Source organism: Meleagris gallopavo, chromosome 7 (genome assembly GCF_905368555.1).
Source record: "Meleagris gallopavo chromosome 7, MGAL_WU_HG_1.1, whole genome shotgun sequence".
Taxonomy (NCBI): Eukaryota; Metazoa; Chordata; class Aves; order Galliformes; family Phasianidae; genus Meleagris; species Meleagris gallopavo.
Genome location: NC_139410.1, coordinates 10,907,484 through 10,923,815, shown reverse-complemented (window position 1 = coordinate 10,923,815; position 16,332 = coordinate 10,907,484). Strand labels below are relative to the sequence as shown.

The 16,332-nt window shown below is 40.3% G+C and overlaps 1 protein-coding gene across 4 annotated transcripts; it reads left to right on the top strand.

The window, feature by feature from the left end:
* Positions 1 to 1,294: 1,294 nt before the first annotated feature.
* On the top strand, positions 1,295 to 15,196 carry TMEM237 (transmembrane protein 237). 4 transcript variants are annotated; one of them, XM_085228358.1, is made up of 13 exons: positions 1,562 to 1,720; positions 3,150 to 3,181; positions 4,151 to 4,161; positions 4,685 to 4,741; positions 6,380 to 6,493; positions 6,758 to 6,872; positions 7,546 to 7,706; positions 8,318 to 8,441; positions 9,453 to 9,644; positions 10,450 to 10,523; positions 11,017 to 11,110; positions 12,028 to 12,149; positions 13,103 to 15,196. In XM_085228358.1, exons 1-13 carry the CDS (start codon positions 1,691 to 1,693, stop codon positions 13,168 to 13,170), a joined length of 1,194 nt encoding a protein of 397 aa, XP_085084484.1. In that variant the 5' UTR covers positions 1,562 to 1,690; the 3' UTR covers positions 13,171 to 15,196. The 4 variants fall into 4 exon arrangements, with proteins under 4 accessions (XP_085084485.1, XP_085084484.1, XP_085084482.1 ...); XM_085228356.1 differs by having other exon boundaries at positions 1,573 to 1,720; positions 3,081 to 3,181; XM_085228359.1 differs by lacking the exons at positions 1,562 to 1,720; positions 4,151 to 4,161 and adding an exon at positions 1,295 to 1,314.
* Positions 15,197 to 16,332: the final 1,136 nt, after the last annotated feature.

The window sequence follows — 16,332 nt, the reverse complement described above, 5'->3', positions numbered from 1 at the left end:
CGTTCAGTAAGTGTCAATGAATGGGTGCCACTTTTTTCACATGGATGAATTCAGTGACACGCTTTTGCTTCAGATGCCAATTTGTTAGACTGCCCCTCTGCTGCCATCTGTCACATGGCAACAAAATGGAATGGTATATTGGTGGGAAAGTTCACCTCCACTCCATATCACCAACATCTGCTTCTGACATTGCAGGCCAACATAATAAAATAAGGGGTGTTACTTTCAGAGCAGCCTTCATAAAATATGCAATACAGCTACTGTGTAAAGAGCAACAAAAACATCAAACTAGTGGGGTATGTGACCTTGTTTTTGTGAAACTTAACGCATTGGCCTGGTTTGATGGCAGTGGTTGCAATTCTCAGAGAGGTCTCAGTGTTTATTTTGGTTTTAGGTAAAATTTTACACATACTTCATCCTTGACAACCATTCACAAATGTATGTCCTGCCAAAAAGAGATGATGTGAATAAGGTGTGATTGTGAAGTGAGGGATATTTTTCTCTTGCAAAAGAGGGCTTATAAAAGTCTGGTAAAGAGATATGACCAAACTTTTCTTTGAAGTGAATGCTTGATTGCAAGTTTTGAAAATTCGCAGGTTATTCATTTATGTCGACTGAAAATGCAGTCGTAAATATACTTTTTTTTTTTTTTTTGCAACCTTTGAAATCTATTCTCAAATTTCTGTATCAAAGTGGACAGCATGGCTGCATGTTTTTTGTGCTTTATTGATCTGTGTACAGTTAATGTATCAAAATGTACACAGTTATTTGCCATAACTTGAGTTAGCACTGTGCTGCACCCTCTGTGTGTCTCACACCAGCCCAGACAGTGCTCATCATGCACTGACATGCGGTGGTTGTGAGCAGTGGGTGTATGCCTGAGGCCACTCGGTGGGGCAGAGCTGCTGCCATGATCTAGCAGGGCTTGGCTTTTGCTCTGTCAACTCAAGTGAATGAAAACTGATTAAACATGGATTTATTAAAGAGGAAAATCAAATCCAAAGCCCCTTTTTCTGTTGGTTTGAGGCAAGGCAGCATGTTCTCTTCATCAGAGAGTACGGTGATTATGGCTAATAAGTTCCTCTCTTCATCTCACGTTACAGGTGTATTGGATGCTGAGGAAACAGCTTATGCTGTCAGCCCAGCTCCCCTGGAGAAAATCAACTGGTGAAAGCTGTGCTGCCTAGAAGAAGTTATTCATGTAGTAAGCCTGCTCGTGTAGCCAGCGCCGTGCCAGCTTCTTGTGAAGTCAGAGCCGGTGTCCTTGGTGAGAAACACGCTGGAAAGCAGAGCCTACCGTGGTCCTGGAATGGGGTGAGTACGAGCAGTGGGAGATGGACTGGTGCACGGGCTGGTACTGTGCCCCTCACAGAAGTGGGACGTAAATTGAAAGGCAGCTGCCAGAAAAGCACAGCATCGGGTGTTCATTCCCTTTGTGGTTTAATTTTCTTCCCGTTTAGAGCTTATCACTTCATTTGCGATTAGTGTCAGTGATAAGACGAAGGAAGCCGGAATCCTAGTTTGGAAAAGGCCTTGCTCCCCCCCCCCCTCCCGCCCAGCGGTCCGAGAATCCGTGCGGGCAGCTGCGCTCTGCGGCCGGCCGTGCAGACGAGAATCTCCCATAGCGGCGGGGCGGAAGCGAGCGGCGGCTCCTCCCTTCGGGGCCTGGGACGGCGGCGGCGGGCGCGGCATGGCGGAGCCGCGGGCGGGCCCCGAGCGGGTGAGGGCGCGGCTGGGCTCCCCAGAAAAGGGTGGGGGGGGGCTGGGCCTTCAGTCTTCTCCGGCCTCGGCCCCTGTATGGGCGTCGGCGGCGGTTCGGTGCGGCCGGGGTGGGCCTGCCCTGGCGGAGGGAGCGGGGCGGCTGGTTCGTGCCGGGGCTGAGAGCCCTCGTTGCCTTCGCCTTTCCGTCCCTGTGCGTTCGCAGGATAACGAGTATGACGAGCGCGAAGCCCGTAGAGAGTTCGTCGGCGTTAAGTGTTAGAGTTTGAAGAACCGATCCCCGTTGTGTCGATGGGGCAGCTCGGTCACCGCGCTGGCAGGGGAAACGCGTTGCTGGTGCTGCGTTACTGGAGCCGCACCTCTCGCTTTGCTTCCCTGAACACACCCCCGGCTGCGGGTGTTTTTCCTCCTCGGAGGGTTCGTAGGCGCGTTCCCGTGGCCCTGCGGCTGCTCACCGAACGGTAACGGTGCCGGGAGTGCGCGGTGTGCGGGGCTAGTGGCTCCGAACGGCCCCTTTTCCTGCAGCCGGCACTGCGCTCTGGGTCTGCAGCGTGCTCCTACGGGCCCTGGGGAGCTGCAGCTGTGGGCTGCGGATCTTGGACCTGTCCTAAATCATTAATGGTAGATACCACCCCAACGTAGGAATCGATGAAAACAATGAGCCCCGAGCTAAACTTAGGTTGAATTTTTTTTCCCCTTCCTCACACAGGGTGTTTCATTTGTGAGGTGAATATCCCCAAGTAGTACTCACCTACTTTTACCGGCGTGTGAAGCGATGGGGTTTTGGGACAGGTGCCATTTAGGACAAGCTTTGCTGCCAGAGCAAACCACCATTGATTCCAGCAGGAGTAGCACTGGACCCTGGCCCAGGGACAGGGAGGTTCACAGCCAGCTAATCCGGGCTGCCAGAAGCTTATTTTTAGCTAGAATTAGCGGGGGTTCAGCATGCGAGACGTCAGGAGTGGAGAATTGTTCACAGTCCCTCTTCCAGGGAACTGCTTCCAATGATATGGGGAAAAAACAAGTGGTGAGTTGGGGACCCTTGAGCCTTACTGGTCAAGCAGCCTTTTGTGTTGCTGGTATCGACTGAATTCTTGGAACATGGGAAATGTTTCATGCTGTACTTCTTAAATATAATTACGTAATACAAAATCAGCCAGTGAATTGCTCTCCTATATCTAGATAGGAATCATCCTGCGCAAGAATTGCATTTCAGATTGATAACGGGACATACTTGTTTCTTACTATTTATGTATTTGGTTATGTATGAGATGTTTAGAATCTGGTTTCAGAAGCATAGGTGGCAAAACATAGATAGTGTGAGTTCTTATTGCCTCTGGAAGCAGCTGTTCTCTGTGCAGTGGTTTAACCGACCTTGGGATGGTTTCGCGCTGGGAGAAGCTGACTACTGTCTCTCTGTTATGTTTCAGTGCCCCCCACGTGCCCTTCCTCCAGTGCCAAGGTAAGATCAGTTTGTTCTACAGGATTGATTGTGATTCTTTACTGCTGCGTTTTTAAAAGAAATGAAATGAATAAAAACGAGTTTGATAAGTATCTGCATAGTCACAGTAGCTTTTAAAACATTGCTTTTCTTGCTACTTTGTTGTTCTAGGATCCCTTACAAGATATATAAAGCATTTAACGTTTTTAGAAGTTGAGAAAACTTACCTTATTTTTAATATTCAGGTAGATTAAATCTTTTAAAATCTTGGACAAAGAGCAGCCTGAGTTTTATTAGCATCTATTTCAGTCTTACTAATGTTTCTCTTTTCAATGTCTTCTTCCTTAACTCTTTGTTGCTGTTGTTTTTTCCACATTCTTTGGTATGTTTAAATTGCAAATCCTTCAGGACAGGGATTTTTGAAATCAAGCTAGATATTATCAAATGGAGACGCAGGTGTTTATCAGTTTGATGTAACATAGGGAGAAAACTGGGCTTTTTTTCACTAGCATTTTAATGAGCAGTGTGGAAGGAAAAGCAATTCTACAGATTTTTATGGTGTATGGATATGTCAGAATTCCTTCAAAGTACCTTAATGTAAATGTGGTGTGCATGATTGGCAACATATAAAGATAGCGTGTTTTTAGTAGTTTATATATTCTAATGTTTCATAACTTCTGTTAGTTTGTTACATGTCAGGCAAGTTTTAATTAGCCAGGTGATTATAGCTTTTAATCTAATCTACAGCTGGCCAATCAAGAAACTGCACAGTCACTAACAAAGAGTTGAGTCTGGTTGATTGCTTTGTACACTTAACTTAACCCTTTTGTGTACAGTTGCCAATAAAAAGACATAGGAATGAAATAAGGGAATTAATCAAATAAAAAAGTAGAGAGAATGTCACTGTTGTGAGTTGATTAAAAACTAACTCTCTTCTTACTTTGTTCCTTTTGCGCTGCTCTTCAACGCCTTTTCTCATTAAATGTGAAGTGGAAACCAGGGTGAGTTATTCTGTCATCAAAGAGAATCATAAACATGGATTCCTTTTGGTGTCGCTTCATCCTCTCTTGAAGGATTGGTCCTTACAGTTTTCCTAAATGTAGACTGATAATTGTTTAAATTGCATGGGTATTAGGGCTGCTACTGTGAGAACTATCTGATATTTTCCTCTGTTCTTTTTACCAATTGCTAGTTCCATAATAAATCAAGATAACTGGAATGTTATCACTATGCTCTAAAGAAGTAGTTTATTCTTCAGAGCATCATTTGGTTTTTCGCTTAACACGTGCATGTGCATATTTAGCCTTTGTTGCACATGAGATAGGTTTGTTGTCTTGCTTTCCTGTTGCTGACTGCAATTTTCCTGCTTGTGCAAATCAATTGTCACCTTATCTTTAAAAGCTGAAGGATGTCTTCGCTTGTAAAAAGGACTTTATTTCTTAATTTGGAATGGTATGGCTGTTCAAAAAGAAAAATGGAGGTTTCTCCATGCTGTGCACATTGACTTATGTTTCTGTTCTGCAGATGACATTCCACTCAGTCGTCCCAAAAAAAGAAAGCCCAAAGGAAAGACTCCTTTAGGTAAGGTCCCACCTGTGTTTGTAATCCTGAGTGATACCTACACTGTAGCCAAGCTCCTGACAAATGCATTTTTTTCAGTCTTGTACTCTGTTTTGGAATAGTATTCTTCTCAGTTTCTTTATTAAAATTGATTTTTGTATCAAGTGCTTTTCCCCCACACACACACACCACCACCAGAATACAGTCTGTATTTTTAGAGCAAGTCTGTAGTGCTACCTTGAAGTAACTTCTTCAATCTTCTCTTTTTCCCTGGATCCATTCCCAGTACTGGTAATAGAGCAAATTTTAATAGTGAACTGAAAAAAATGCTTTAATGTTTATTCCTCCTATTTTTCTCCTTTCTGAATTTTGTTAATACTTAATTAAATAGTCACTTCCATCTGTAAGCTGCTTGCAAAGTTGAGTGTGTTAAGTGCTTGAATTTTTGAATGAACTAAGATACAACTAGTTTAACAAATTGGCTCAAATCCTAGGCCAAATAAAGTCACAAGTTAACCATTCCACTGTCACCTGAGAGTTAAGAGCATGAAGCATGGCTAACACCAGAGCTCTGCATTTTTAGAAGAAGTGCACCTGCTGAATAAACATCCTTTTAAGCAAAATTACGTCTGATCTGCTTTGATAAATAATCTATGTTGATAGAATCTGCTGGATTTCTGTGAATCTGTTGATTAGGGACTGATGGTTTGATGAATAAATCTCCCTTATTTGATTAAAAGAGTGCAAAATATCAGGCTCGCTGTAAAACTGTTAAATGCAATCAGTGGAGCTGTTACCAGCAGGGCTTCCCAAGGAGCAGGTTTTGTGACTGTTTATTCCAGTAAGTAGATTGATGGTGCAAAGCATACTTTGACTTTGGCCATTAACTTGCTGTTTGATTTTCCATTTTAGCACAGTAAACTGTGTAAAAGATGGAGAAGCCTGTTGCTTCAAGTGAAAACAAAAGTAGATTTTGTTGTTATTGATAAAAACTGCAGCACTTGAAAGCACTCTAAAAAGGTTTGTCCTCCTGTATGAAAAGATGCCAATTGATGCTAGAACGTTTGATGAGATTTCATGTTTACCTGCCATAAAAAGGTAGCTCCTCCAAGGCTTAGCAGTTTGTCTCTCAGATTGGAGTAAACTTTCTTCAGAATTGTTTTTTTTATCTGCTCCTCCTGGATTCTTGTGCTGTTTGTTCAGCAATTAATTTAAATTTCCCTTTGATATTACACCGTTTTGCCTTAACACGTTTATCTGTCAGTCTGAATCAACTTGTCACTGTTAATTTTTCTGTCCCTTGCATCATTGTCTTTGTACACAGAAAGGAAAAATACAGAGCTATTGTTCCTTCCTGTATTAGATTCCATTCTATCAGTCCTCTGTTGTACACCCAAATGGGAATCGTGCTACTTCCTGCATGCCTACATTTCCTCCCAGATGTGAAATTACTATGGTGAAACGAAGACTGTATGTTTTTATCTTGTATATTCTTATTACCATATTTGCTTCCCATCTCTTATGCATTCTAGCCAGTATGTTTTCACCTCAGCTGGGCAAATACAGATACTCTACACTGTGTAACAGGTAGCAGCATTTTCTTGCCTTTTTCTCAGCAGTTTGAGTTGAAGTTGCTGGAGATTTTTTCCTGATTTTCAGATGACATTGTCCAAGCAACTGTTCGTCGGCAGTCTGAAAGCAGTGAGCCCCTAACTCCTGAACCTCAGGATGTCCCTCCTCAGCGGAAACGCAAGAAGAAGAAAGTACCTCCTGGTACGTGAGTAATGGTAGGCTGCAAAGAAGGCTGAATAAAACCTGGTGACAAAAATATGACTGGCCAGTTTGTGTTTTGGTTTAAAGTGTTTCAAATCGAGTGCTCTTTTAACAAGTGGAATTAATCTCTGGGTGAATGATAGCTTAGAGTTGCTATTTCTGCCATGTTTATGTAATAACTATTTCTGTAATTAAGTGAATGTGTCTCTAATCCCATAAAAGCTATAAAATTTTCATGTGGCTTGTTTTTTTTTAAATCTCCAGATTCTGAGACCTCCTTTACCCAGCAGAACATTGCATCCTTATTTCAGAATGCAAATGGCGTGGATGTTCCTGAAGCTGAAGAAACAGTGGTCCGCAAACAGAGAAAAAGAACCAAGTGAGATAAATAGCTCATAATTTGGAACATCTCACTTTACAAAGACATAGGATCTTGGAAGTTCACAATACCATTTACCTTGCTTAGCAAATTGTATGCATGCAGTCCTGTCCAGGGCTAAGATCTCACTTTCTTCACATGTTTGTTTTATGTGTATCAGGATGCATTTCAGTTAAGAGTATGTTAGCATGAGCCTACAGTTTCAGTACATAAAAAATTAAAATGCATAACTGCTTTCTTTCATTTTTCCTGTATTTTTCTTAATTTTCTGAGAAACAGCTGCTTTCTTATCCTCCTGAATGGCCTTTTCTCCAAGAGCTATGCCTTTACAACATTCTAGTTGCCTTTCCAACCACAAGCATCCATTTTCCCGGCCTTGTATTTAGTTTGTACGTATTTTTTCTGGTTGTTAATCTCTTGATCTGTACTTCTTCCCAACTTAGTGTTTTGACACAAGAAAGTATCTAAATTGAAAGAAAAGCCCCCAAATCAAGGCTTAGTGTTAGTGCTCTACTGAGAATAATAGCTTTAAATTTATAAGTGGGGGTAATATACTGGTTAGTAGCTTAATCTGTTTGTATCAGTGAGGTTAGGCATGGTAAATGTTCGTTGAAATCCTCAAGTTTTAAATTTTTCTTCTTTTTCTGCCCTATTGTATGACTTGTGATAATAGGAAGGCTCGGCCGGCAGAAACACACTGTTCTAATGAGCTGGAGGTGGAGGAGGACGACATAATTGAAGATGAACACAGAAGGAGCCCAGATCAGCAGCCTGTGTTTGCTGCTCCCACTGGAATTAGCCAGCCTGTCAGCAAGGTGTTTGTTGAAAAAAATCGTAAGTGCATTGTGTGATTTTTTTAACTTAAATTCTTGCATTTAAAGAACACATAATTGTGTTTAAAATCCAAATATTTTGCTATTGGGCAGAATTTAAAAAGGGAGTTTGCCAGCAAAAAAAAGACTTGAAATGTACATTATAATCCTTCAGCAGTGAATGCTAGTATTGCAGTGTTACTGATTTGTTGAATTTTTTAGTTCTGTGGGTGAAAAAAACCTGGTAGTACAGAACTGAGCTTGTTTGAACTAATACTGTCACAACACATTGAGAAGTATTTACTATATTGCAAAAAATCATTCAAGTGGAAGGTTTTTTGTTTGTTTGTTTGTTTTTGGTTTTTTTTTTTTTGTACAGAACACTGAGTACTTATCCAGTTGTGCTTTGCATTCATAAATCTATAGCCTGATCTGTCAGGGTACATCATGCTGACAGAGGCATTGTGATATGAATGGAAGCTGGCAGGGAGGAAAACGGGGCACAAGGGATAAGAAATCTGATGGAAATTTTGATACCCACAGCCTTTTCTTCGTAGGAAGTTCAAGCATTAATGTAAAAATATTGACTGAAGTTAAAGGTACTCTCTAAAATAAATTTTCTCATCCTTTTAGGGCGCTTTCAAGCAGCTGACCGTGCAGAATTGATTAAAACCACTGAAAATATCAACGTGCTTTTGGATGTGAAGTCGTCTTGGACCACCAGAGATGTTGCCCTCTCAGTGCACCGAAGTTTCAGGTGATGGATTAATGTTTTGATGTAAATAAACTGAAATCATTCTGTGTTGATCTTTTTTTCCTTTCTTATCTTTAAGATGTTAGCATCTCTTCTCTATCACTGTGATGTGTCTTTACTTCATGTGGGTACTTCTAATAGGTGGTGGTTGGGTATGCAAGTGGCATGAGTGCTCTAGCTTTTTTCTGTTGACAGTAATATCTATTTCTAGTCAAGACATCCATTTGAAATGCAACCTCTAAAAAGAACAAAAAGCTGAAGCTAATTAAGAAAACTGTATTGTTAAGATTCAGAAGAAATATGAATAGAAAGAGATATGTGTGATAACAGAAATACTAGGGACTTACAGAAAGAACACAAAATGAGATTCACCTATCAGCTGTGATATGAGCAGAGTTAAAATGTCTGAACTCTTTCCAATAAAAAAGGAGGAGTGAAGTTGGACTGGGCATAAATTACAGAAAGTAAATACACAGAAGTAAAAAATGATTTTTTTTTCCGTCTGTGGTTGTATGGTGTTTCAGAATGGGAAGATGACAACTTTTTCATGTCGCTGGTGTATTTTAGCTGGAAATCTGTGCTTGATCCTAGCTTTTTGTTAGCAAGGAAGGCAATTACAGATTGAAGAAATTCTGAAAAGACTGACTTTCTCTCAAGGACAGATTAAAGAGTCTTGCATAGATGAAAGGGGCAGTGGTCTTGGGGAGCTACAGATAAAATGGGGGAACAGAGTGAAAGTATTTGATTCCTGTAGCATTAGTAAAGGGATGTAGCAACAGGATCAGACAGAACGCCTGCACTTCTCTGGTTGTGTGCTCACGCCCTTGTGCAGTTTGTTAGGGGAGGAAGCAGAAGTCCTATTGCTTAGGATTTTTGAAACTAGATCAGAACAAAGCACTTGAAAACAATCTCTTGCAGCAGCAGCACTGAAGGAGTGAATTTGTAGGCCTTTTCATCTGTAGTTTTCTCTAATTCAAGGCACTAAACTTCTCAAATGTTCTGTTATCCTTTCAGGGTAATCGGACTCTTTACCCATGGCTTTCTTGCTGGCTATGCTGTATGGAACATCGTTGTTATCTACATTTTGGCAGGAAATCAGCTTACCATGGTTTCTAACCTGCTTCAGCAGTATAAGATGCTAGCCTACCCTGCCCAAAGTTTGTTCTACTTGTTGCTATCTATCAGTACAGTCTCAGCCTTTGATAGGTAAGTTGTTGATGATTTAATGATACTCTTGGTGAATGATTTTGCACATAACTGATGTATAATTAAAAGGTGTACTTGTATATTCAGGCTTTTGTTACTCATTTCTGTCCATTACCTGCTGCCTTGTTTCAGTGTACGAGTGCTGTTTGTATAATCAAGAAGTAAACCAAATGGGAGAGCTGTGGTGGAGGGGAGTGGAGAACAGCTGTTTCTGTTAGGTTACTTTTCATGTGAATTCCTTATTCAGTTAAGTTTGCAACATAGCTATATAAACAGTTTAGCTAGCTCAGCTGATGTTTCTGTATTATGGCTCAAAGAGTGGTTTCACTGAAGTTTATTTTCATGATGCGTTGTTTCCTTGGCAGCATGGTAAGCCAGAGAAGGAGTCTGTTTCATGGAAGGAATTGTGTCTTTTTTTCAATAAGTGGTGGCAAGGAGGAGTCCTGAGTTATTCTTAATTACTCTTGTACCAGTGTGAGCTTTGTAAGTTAGTTTTGTTAACATTAACCGTGGTGCAGACACTGAAATGAATGGTAAGGACTGGGGGGAGCAGATCTCTCCACACTCTCCCTGACTGCAGTGTGAAAGCTACAAAACTTATGGAACATCATCCTTAATATCAAACTTTCTGGAGCTTGACATAATGAGGATCGTTGCTTGTGTGTACAGCATAGTAGCTTATTAAGGTACTATAACACAGGCAGGAAAAGATATCTTGAAAAAAGTAAAAGCAACAGAACACTGTTAGAAGAACAATATTATTATCTTATTGAGCTGTGTTAATGACTCTTGTTTTTCTAATCAGGATTGATTTGGCAAAAGCATCAGTTGCACTGAGGGGTTTTCTTACCCTAGACCCAGCGGCATTGGCTTCATTCTGTAAGTATCCTGAAGTGAATAGGATGTGGCCCAAAAAAAAGAAAGTAAATAGAAAAAATCCTGCATTCTGTTTTCAGTGGATTTTTCCTCCATGGTTATTTTCTACCTTAAAATAAGTGACTTGGGGAACAGTTGAAAATAGCATTCAAGGATTATGGATGCTCACGCATTTTTAAAGTATTTGCAGTAGTAACATTAGTGACACTACTGCTGGGATGGTTGTTTCCTCACTTACGAATGCAAAGCTCAAAAGCAGCAAAAACTAAAATGGAACCTTTGATGTAGAAGGTAGATTGTAAAAGAGCAAAACCCAGTTTTGATGGGTCAGAATACCTGGACTTTGAGAATAACAATGAAGAAGAAGGAATGCAGTTAATATGGCAATATCTTTAGAAGAAGTAAAGAGAGAGAAAATGCAGTGATAATTATCATTTCATGATGAGACAGCATTTTCTATTTGCTTTATACCTGACACTAATTTCATTTCTTCCAGTGTACTTCACTGCTCTTATCTTATCCTTAAGTCAGCAGATGACATGTGACAGAATTAACCTCTACACACCGCCTTCAGAAAATGGCAGCATCTGGTAGGAAACCTAAGAAAGGTCTTCTGTAATTTGTAACATCACTCGCTTATGAGCCTTAGTCAAACTGTTGGGTTCACAAGGCTATATAACATACATAAGAAAGTATTAATGAAGAATTCCATTACTACATTTGCCTTTGTCTGAGAGTGCCTTGAACCTCTGAAACCTTCACTCAGAAATGGAAGTCATATTTGGTCTCATTCACGTTGGTCACAAATGCATCATAACTTGAACAAGATCTTGTTGGAATGATGCTGAGAGAACATGAAGGGTGACAGAAACTTTAAGTATCTCTTTTGCTGCATGCAGTTAGCTATTTTTTCTTTTTTTAGAGCTTTTATAAGTGTTTATTGAGTTGTTTATTGAAAAATCTAGATTCTAGTAACAAAACCTCAACCTGCTGCTATTAATGACAGTATAAAATGTATCAGCCAACTTAAATCCTAACCTTTTACCTAAAGCCCCATCTTATCTGGCCTCTGTCTACAAGTTCTTGCACTGGTTTCCAGTCAGACTTCACTGACTTGCTGCTCATTTGCCCTGCTGCCCCACAAAGAAGTGATGAAAATAAGATCTACTGATGACTTTATGTGATATCTTTCCTCATAGTAAAGTTTGACAGAGCGTTTTGGTTTTTATTTTCTATTTCTTGGCCAGGGAAAGGAATGTACTGTTGAAATCTACAAGTGAACATTCTCTGTGAGCTAATGTTTTTTTTTTTTTGCTGAGTTGCTTTTTTTGGTATACATTCTCTTTACCAGATCTTTGTAAAGCAAGACCATTAGGATGATAGTGATATTATTCCATCTGACTTAGCTAGTTTTTATTTGTTTTTTACGATATTCTGCTGACATTATTATTGTAATATGTGCATGCTGGTGTGTACCTTGACTAATTGGTTGATGTGCTTTTCCCAGGACTGCAGGTATGGAGGAAGAAATTATTCAGCCATGGATTGTGGTGAATCTGGTAGTGTCTATTCTAGTTGGGGCAAGTTGGATCTTCTTGTCTTACCGACCAGAGCTAGACCACAGTGAAGGTAGGAAATGTTAATTTGCAAAAACTTATTTGTTCAGACTTTCATCTACTATGGTCTGCATTGGGTGCTCGAGTGTAGTATTGAGAAATTTATGACTGAGGAACAGATTTGTGCTTGGGAGTCCAAAGAAGGTTAAATATGCTTCTTCAAATTACTCTAATATGTTAATTTACAGCTTTCTATATTTCAGCTGCTGCCAGTTGTCCTAATTAATTCTAATAACTCAATTAGTTTTAAAAAAGAAAAAGAAAAACAATTGGTTGGCAGCTTTTACAATTATTGAAAGTAAAACTTACAGTAGATGTCTAAATTGTAATTAGAAGTCATTTTTTAAGTAATAAAAGGCTTATTCAAGGAAGACAAAGGTGTGATCTAGCTCAGGTTTTGATGAGATTATATATATTTACAGATGTCAACTAAAATTAAGTAGTGTGCTTCAGCAATTTCAAGAGACAAATTCTGTTAGGATTTATCCCAAGTAGTAATGAAATATTAATAGAATGGCAAAATAAAAACAAGTGTGTGATTTCAAACTTGAGTGGATAAAATTACAGTGCTGCACGTGCAGATTGTGTAATTTTGCCACATTGACAAATTGTTGGCAAACAGTGAATGATCAGGTCTCTAAATGGAAATCATCAGTCTTGGTTCTGACACTTTCAAAACTGGAACAATCTATCAGTCTACTTTCAGATACAAATTTAAATGTCCAGGCTGAAGCCTACTTCCTGTGATCAGTTGCTAATGTCAGTACTAGTTGTGTTAATGTAGGAGGACAACTACAGTTTTCTAAAGACAGTGGTGGGTCTTCCCATTACTGAATTGCTGATAAAAGGGCTACAAAGAAAAGCAGGAGGCTTGGGGAAATTCCAGAGAACTTTTCTGGAATAATGAAATAATATTCAGGTGAAACTTTTTTCAATAAAACCAGTATTCTTCTCTCTTTTTTTCAGAACTGATGTTTCATACTGAAATTGAGGAATTTCCTCAGGGAGTTATCATACCCAGAGTCCAGCCGTAGAGTGGAATGTGCACCTTGTAGCTGTAACTGATGGCTCAAAGCTTTCTGTATTTTAACCATGTATTATAAGTTTCATAAAGGAGAAAAAAAAAAAAAAAAAGTATTTTTATATTGTATATATTTCATGGATCTTTTATGTATGCTAATTTTTAATTATTCAAATGTGACTGAAATATTTTATATATCTTATTTTGTTTTGTAAAGTAGATTATCCCTAATACGTAAAGTTAAGTTACTTCTGTGAACATTGCTGCCTAGACAGCAAATGGGTGAATGCTGAAGATCTGCTATTCAGTGCTTTTTTGGGAGCAGTGCTATATTGTCATCATCAATCTATGTTTTGTTACTGATGCTGTTAGCAGTTGAGATATATCCTTTTTCTAAGATATTCCATAGGGATGAAAACAAATCTTAAGAAAGCAGGTTAAGTGAATAAATGCAGATGTCTTGCAGGATGAAACAATCTCCTTAGCAGACATAGGCAAGAGGTAGTCTGGAATCCATTTCTCATGCAAGTATCACACAAGACTAGTTTTAAATTTTATTTAATATATATTGAGTTTTGCGTTATTTTATTTAATGTATCTGAGGGTGGTTTTAAAAAGTGTGCAGTGTCGAAGTTCCCTGGAGGCTACTGTGTTTTATAAAAGTGGTGGTGAGTTTAGCCAGATGAAAGAGTGGAAGGGAGATGTTAAAGAGCCAGTAAGTTTTTATACTGTTGCCTAAGTTGCTTTAAAACAAGAATAGGAACATGAATAACTAGGACAGCTTCTGCTCTGTCAAGAACTTGAGTTCTAGTGTGCTTATTTAGCAAATTTAAGTAATTACGTAATTCTAGAGAGGGGAGAAAAAAAAAGTTCTACTGGAATTGAAAGATTTTCTGTAACTGCTGGCTCTATTTTAGGGCATTCACTTGTTTGTGGAAAGGAACTGTTTAACTTTTTTGTCAATTATTATGATGTGTATGTATTCTTGTAAAACTGTGGAGCTCTATTACAGCTGGTGCTGCATTGTACATTATAACAAGGAGATTCAGGATGCTGCTCCCCATCAGTGTTACTTTGGAGGTCCTTGTGATTTGCTGTAGGAGATGGGAGATGAGGCCACTACTTAGTATTCCCCCATAGGTTTCTACGCAGTAATTTTCTTGCAAAGTGGGAAATGTACTTCACAGATTCTTCAAGCGTTGTGTGTTTGGTTTACAGAATTGCTGAGCTCCTGAAGATGAGATTAGTAATGGATTCTATTTGCTATTTCATGCTTCTGTTATCTTGGCATGTGATAAAAAGTATAACTTCTCTCGTAAGGTATGGAGCTCAAACACAACAGTGTGAAGGCATCCAGTCAGTATAGAGAAACATGAAGAACATCACTGCTTGGTTTCATTTCTGAAATTATTCCTAGGAATTGGCCTTCTAAGTATCCCACAAACAAAGCAATGCTAGCCAGGAGCCAGATTTTGCTTTCATTGTGAGGTGGTTGAGCAGTGCTTAAGTTTTTTGACTTAATGGCATCAGTAGTTCAAGCCAGACTTGCCTTCCTAGTTTGTACCTTTTTTGGAGGACCTGGGTATAAACCTAGATGAATGAAAGAGGTTTGAGGTTTGCCATTTAATCACAGTTAGATAAACAATTTCATGGCTTATTACCTCTTTTACAAGGTAGTTTTCATTCTGTTAAGCCTCACAATGGAATTTAACTGCTTTTTTATGTGTGTGTGTATTTAGTTACTTGGAAAACTTTAGAACATCTTAAAGTTTACAGAATAGATGTTTAATTGCAGAACATGCAGTATATGTAGAAGCCTTAATTGAAATAAATGCCTTTGTGCATTTCCATTACCATTGTTTTTGAAACAGTTTTGTGTTGAAGAAAAAATTGCAGAGAAGTTAGTGCCAATTTTTTGTTTTTAAGTGTCTGAAACGAGTGAGGAAGTGATCTGAATGAGTATTAGCTTGTACTGCTTTGTACTGTTTCCAAATGTTTAGTTTGTTTAAAATAAATCAGTCTAATTTGTTTCTTTCTCAGTGCGAACGTTGTGTTACTGTATACAAGCTCTGAGCAGATGTTATGGGAAAACATTGCTTTCCGTAGTCCGTTTCCATTACTGGTGTAAGTAATGGCTGTCTTTTCTTTCCACCAGCAGGCTCCTGCCACTGTACTGGCCTTCTGCAGTCAGAAGTAGCACTGTAACACCCCAAGAACCAGCGAGTAGACTTACTGGTCTGTGCTTTCTGAGATCTGGATTGCAGCAGATTTAGACTGGACATAAGGAGGAAGTGTTTCACAGTCAGGACAGTGAGGCATAGTAACAGGTTACCCAGAGACGTGGTGGTGTCCCGTCCTGGAGACGCACAAGGTCAGGCTGCACGGGGCTCTGAGCACCCTGATCTTGTGTACGTGTCCCTGTTCATTGCAAGGGGGTTGGACCAGACGGCATTTAAGGGGACCGCCCAACCCTGTGATTCTGTGCTGATTCTGTGCTGATTCTGTGCTGATTCTGTGCTGATTCTGTGCTGATTCTGTGCTGATTCTGTGCTGATTCTGTGCTGATTCTGTGCTGATTCTGTGCTGATTCTGTGCTGATTCTGTGCTGATTCTGTGCTGATTCTGTGCTGATTCTGTGCTGATTCTGTGCTGATTCTGTGCTGATTCTGTGCTGATTCTGTGCTGAAGTGCTGCTCGGCGTCTTTGCAGCAGAGCTCCGTGGGATGCTCGACGGGACGCAGTCCGGAGCCACACCCCTTCCCGCCAACAGGGGGCGCCCTGCGGCCGATGCAACTGCACGGCCGCCATTTCGGGCTCTGCCTCAGGGAGGCGGCGCGGCCACTTCAGTACCGCCTTTCCTTCCTTCTCCGGGCAATCGGCGCTGGAGTCTCGTCACGAAGAGGCCGAGCCAAAGGAAACGCGTAGGCTTCTGAGGTACGGGCGGTGCTACGGAAGGGGAGGAGCCGGGGAGACGAGCGGGTTGGGCCCGGGTGGGTTTGGTTTAGAGACGTGTCTGCAAGTGGCTGCAGAAAGTGCAGGGAGGAGTGGCGACACAGTGGCCTGAGGGAAGCGCTTAAAAAGCTTATAAAGGTTCACATTACAAAGACTTTCAGAAACAAAGTTGATGCAAGGAATGTATTCATAAAATCCATCACTAGAGGCCAGAGCCAGATCA

Bases quoted from the DNA above. Each gene is read 5' to 3' on its own strand.
- TMEM237 (XM_085228356.1), top strand. From the start codon at position 1,691: ATGGCGGAGCCGCGGGCGGGCCCCGAGCGG. The intron at 1,721-3,080 runs GTGAGGGCGCGG...TTCTCTGTGCAG, and splicing joins CGCGGGCGGGCCCCGAGCGG to TGGTTTAACCGACCTTGGGA. The intron at 7,707-8,317 runs GTAAGTGCATTG...TCATCCTTTTAG, and splicing joins GGTGTTTGTTGAAAAAAATC to GGCGCTTTCAAGCAGCTGAC.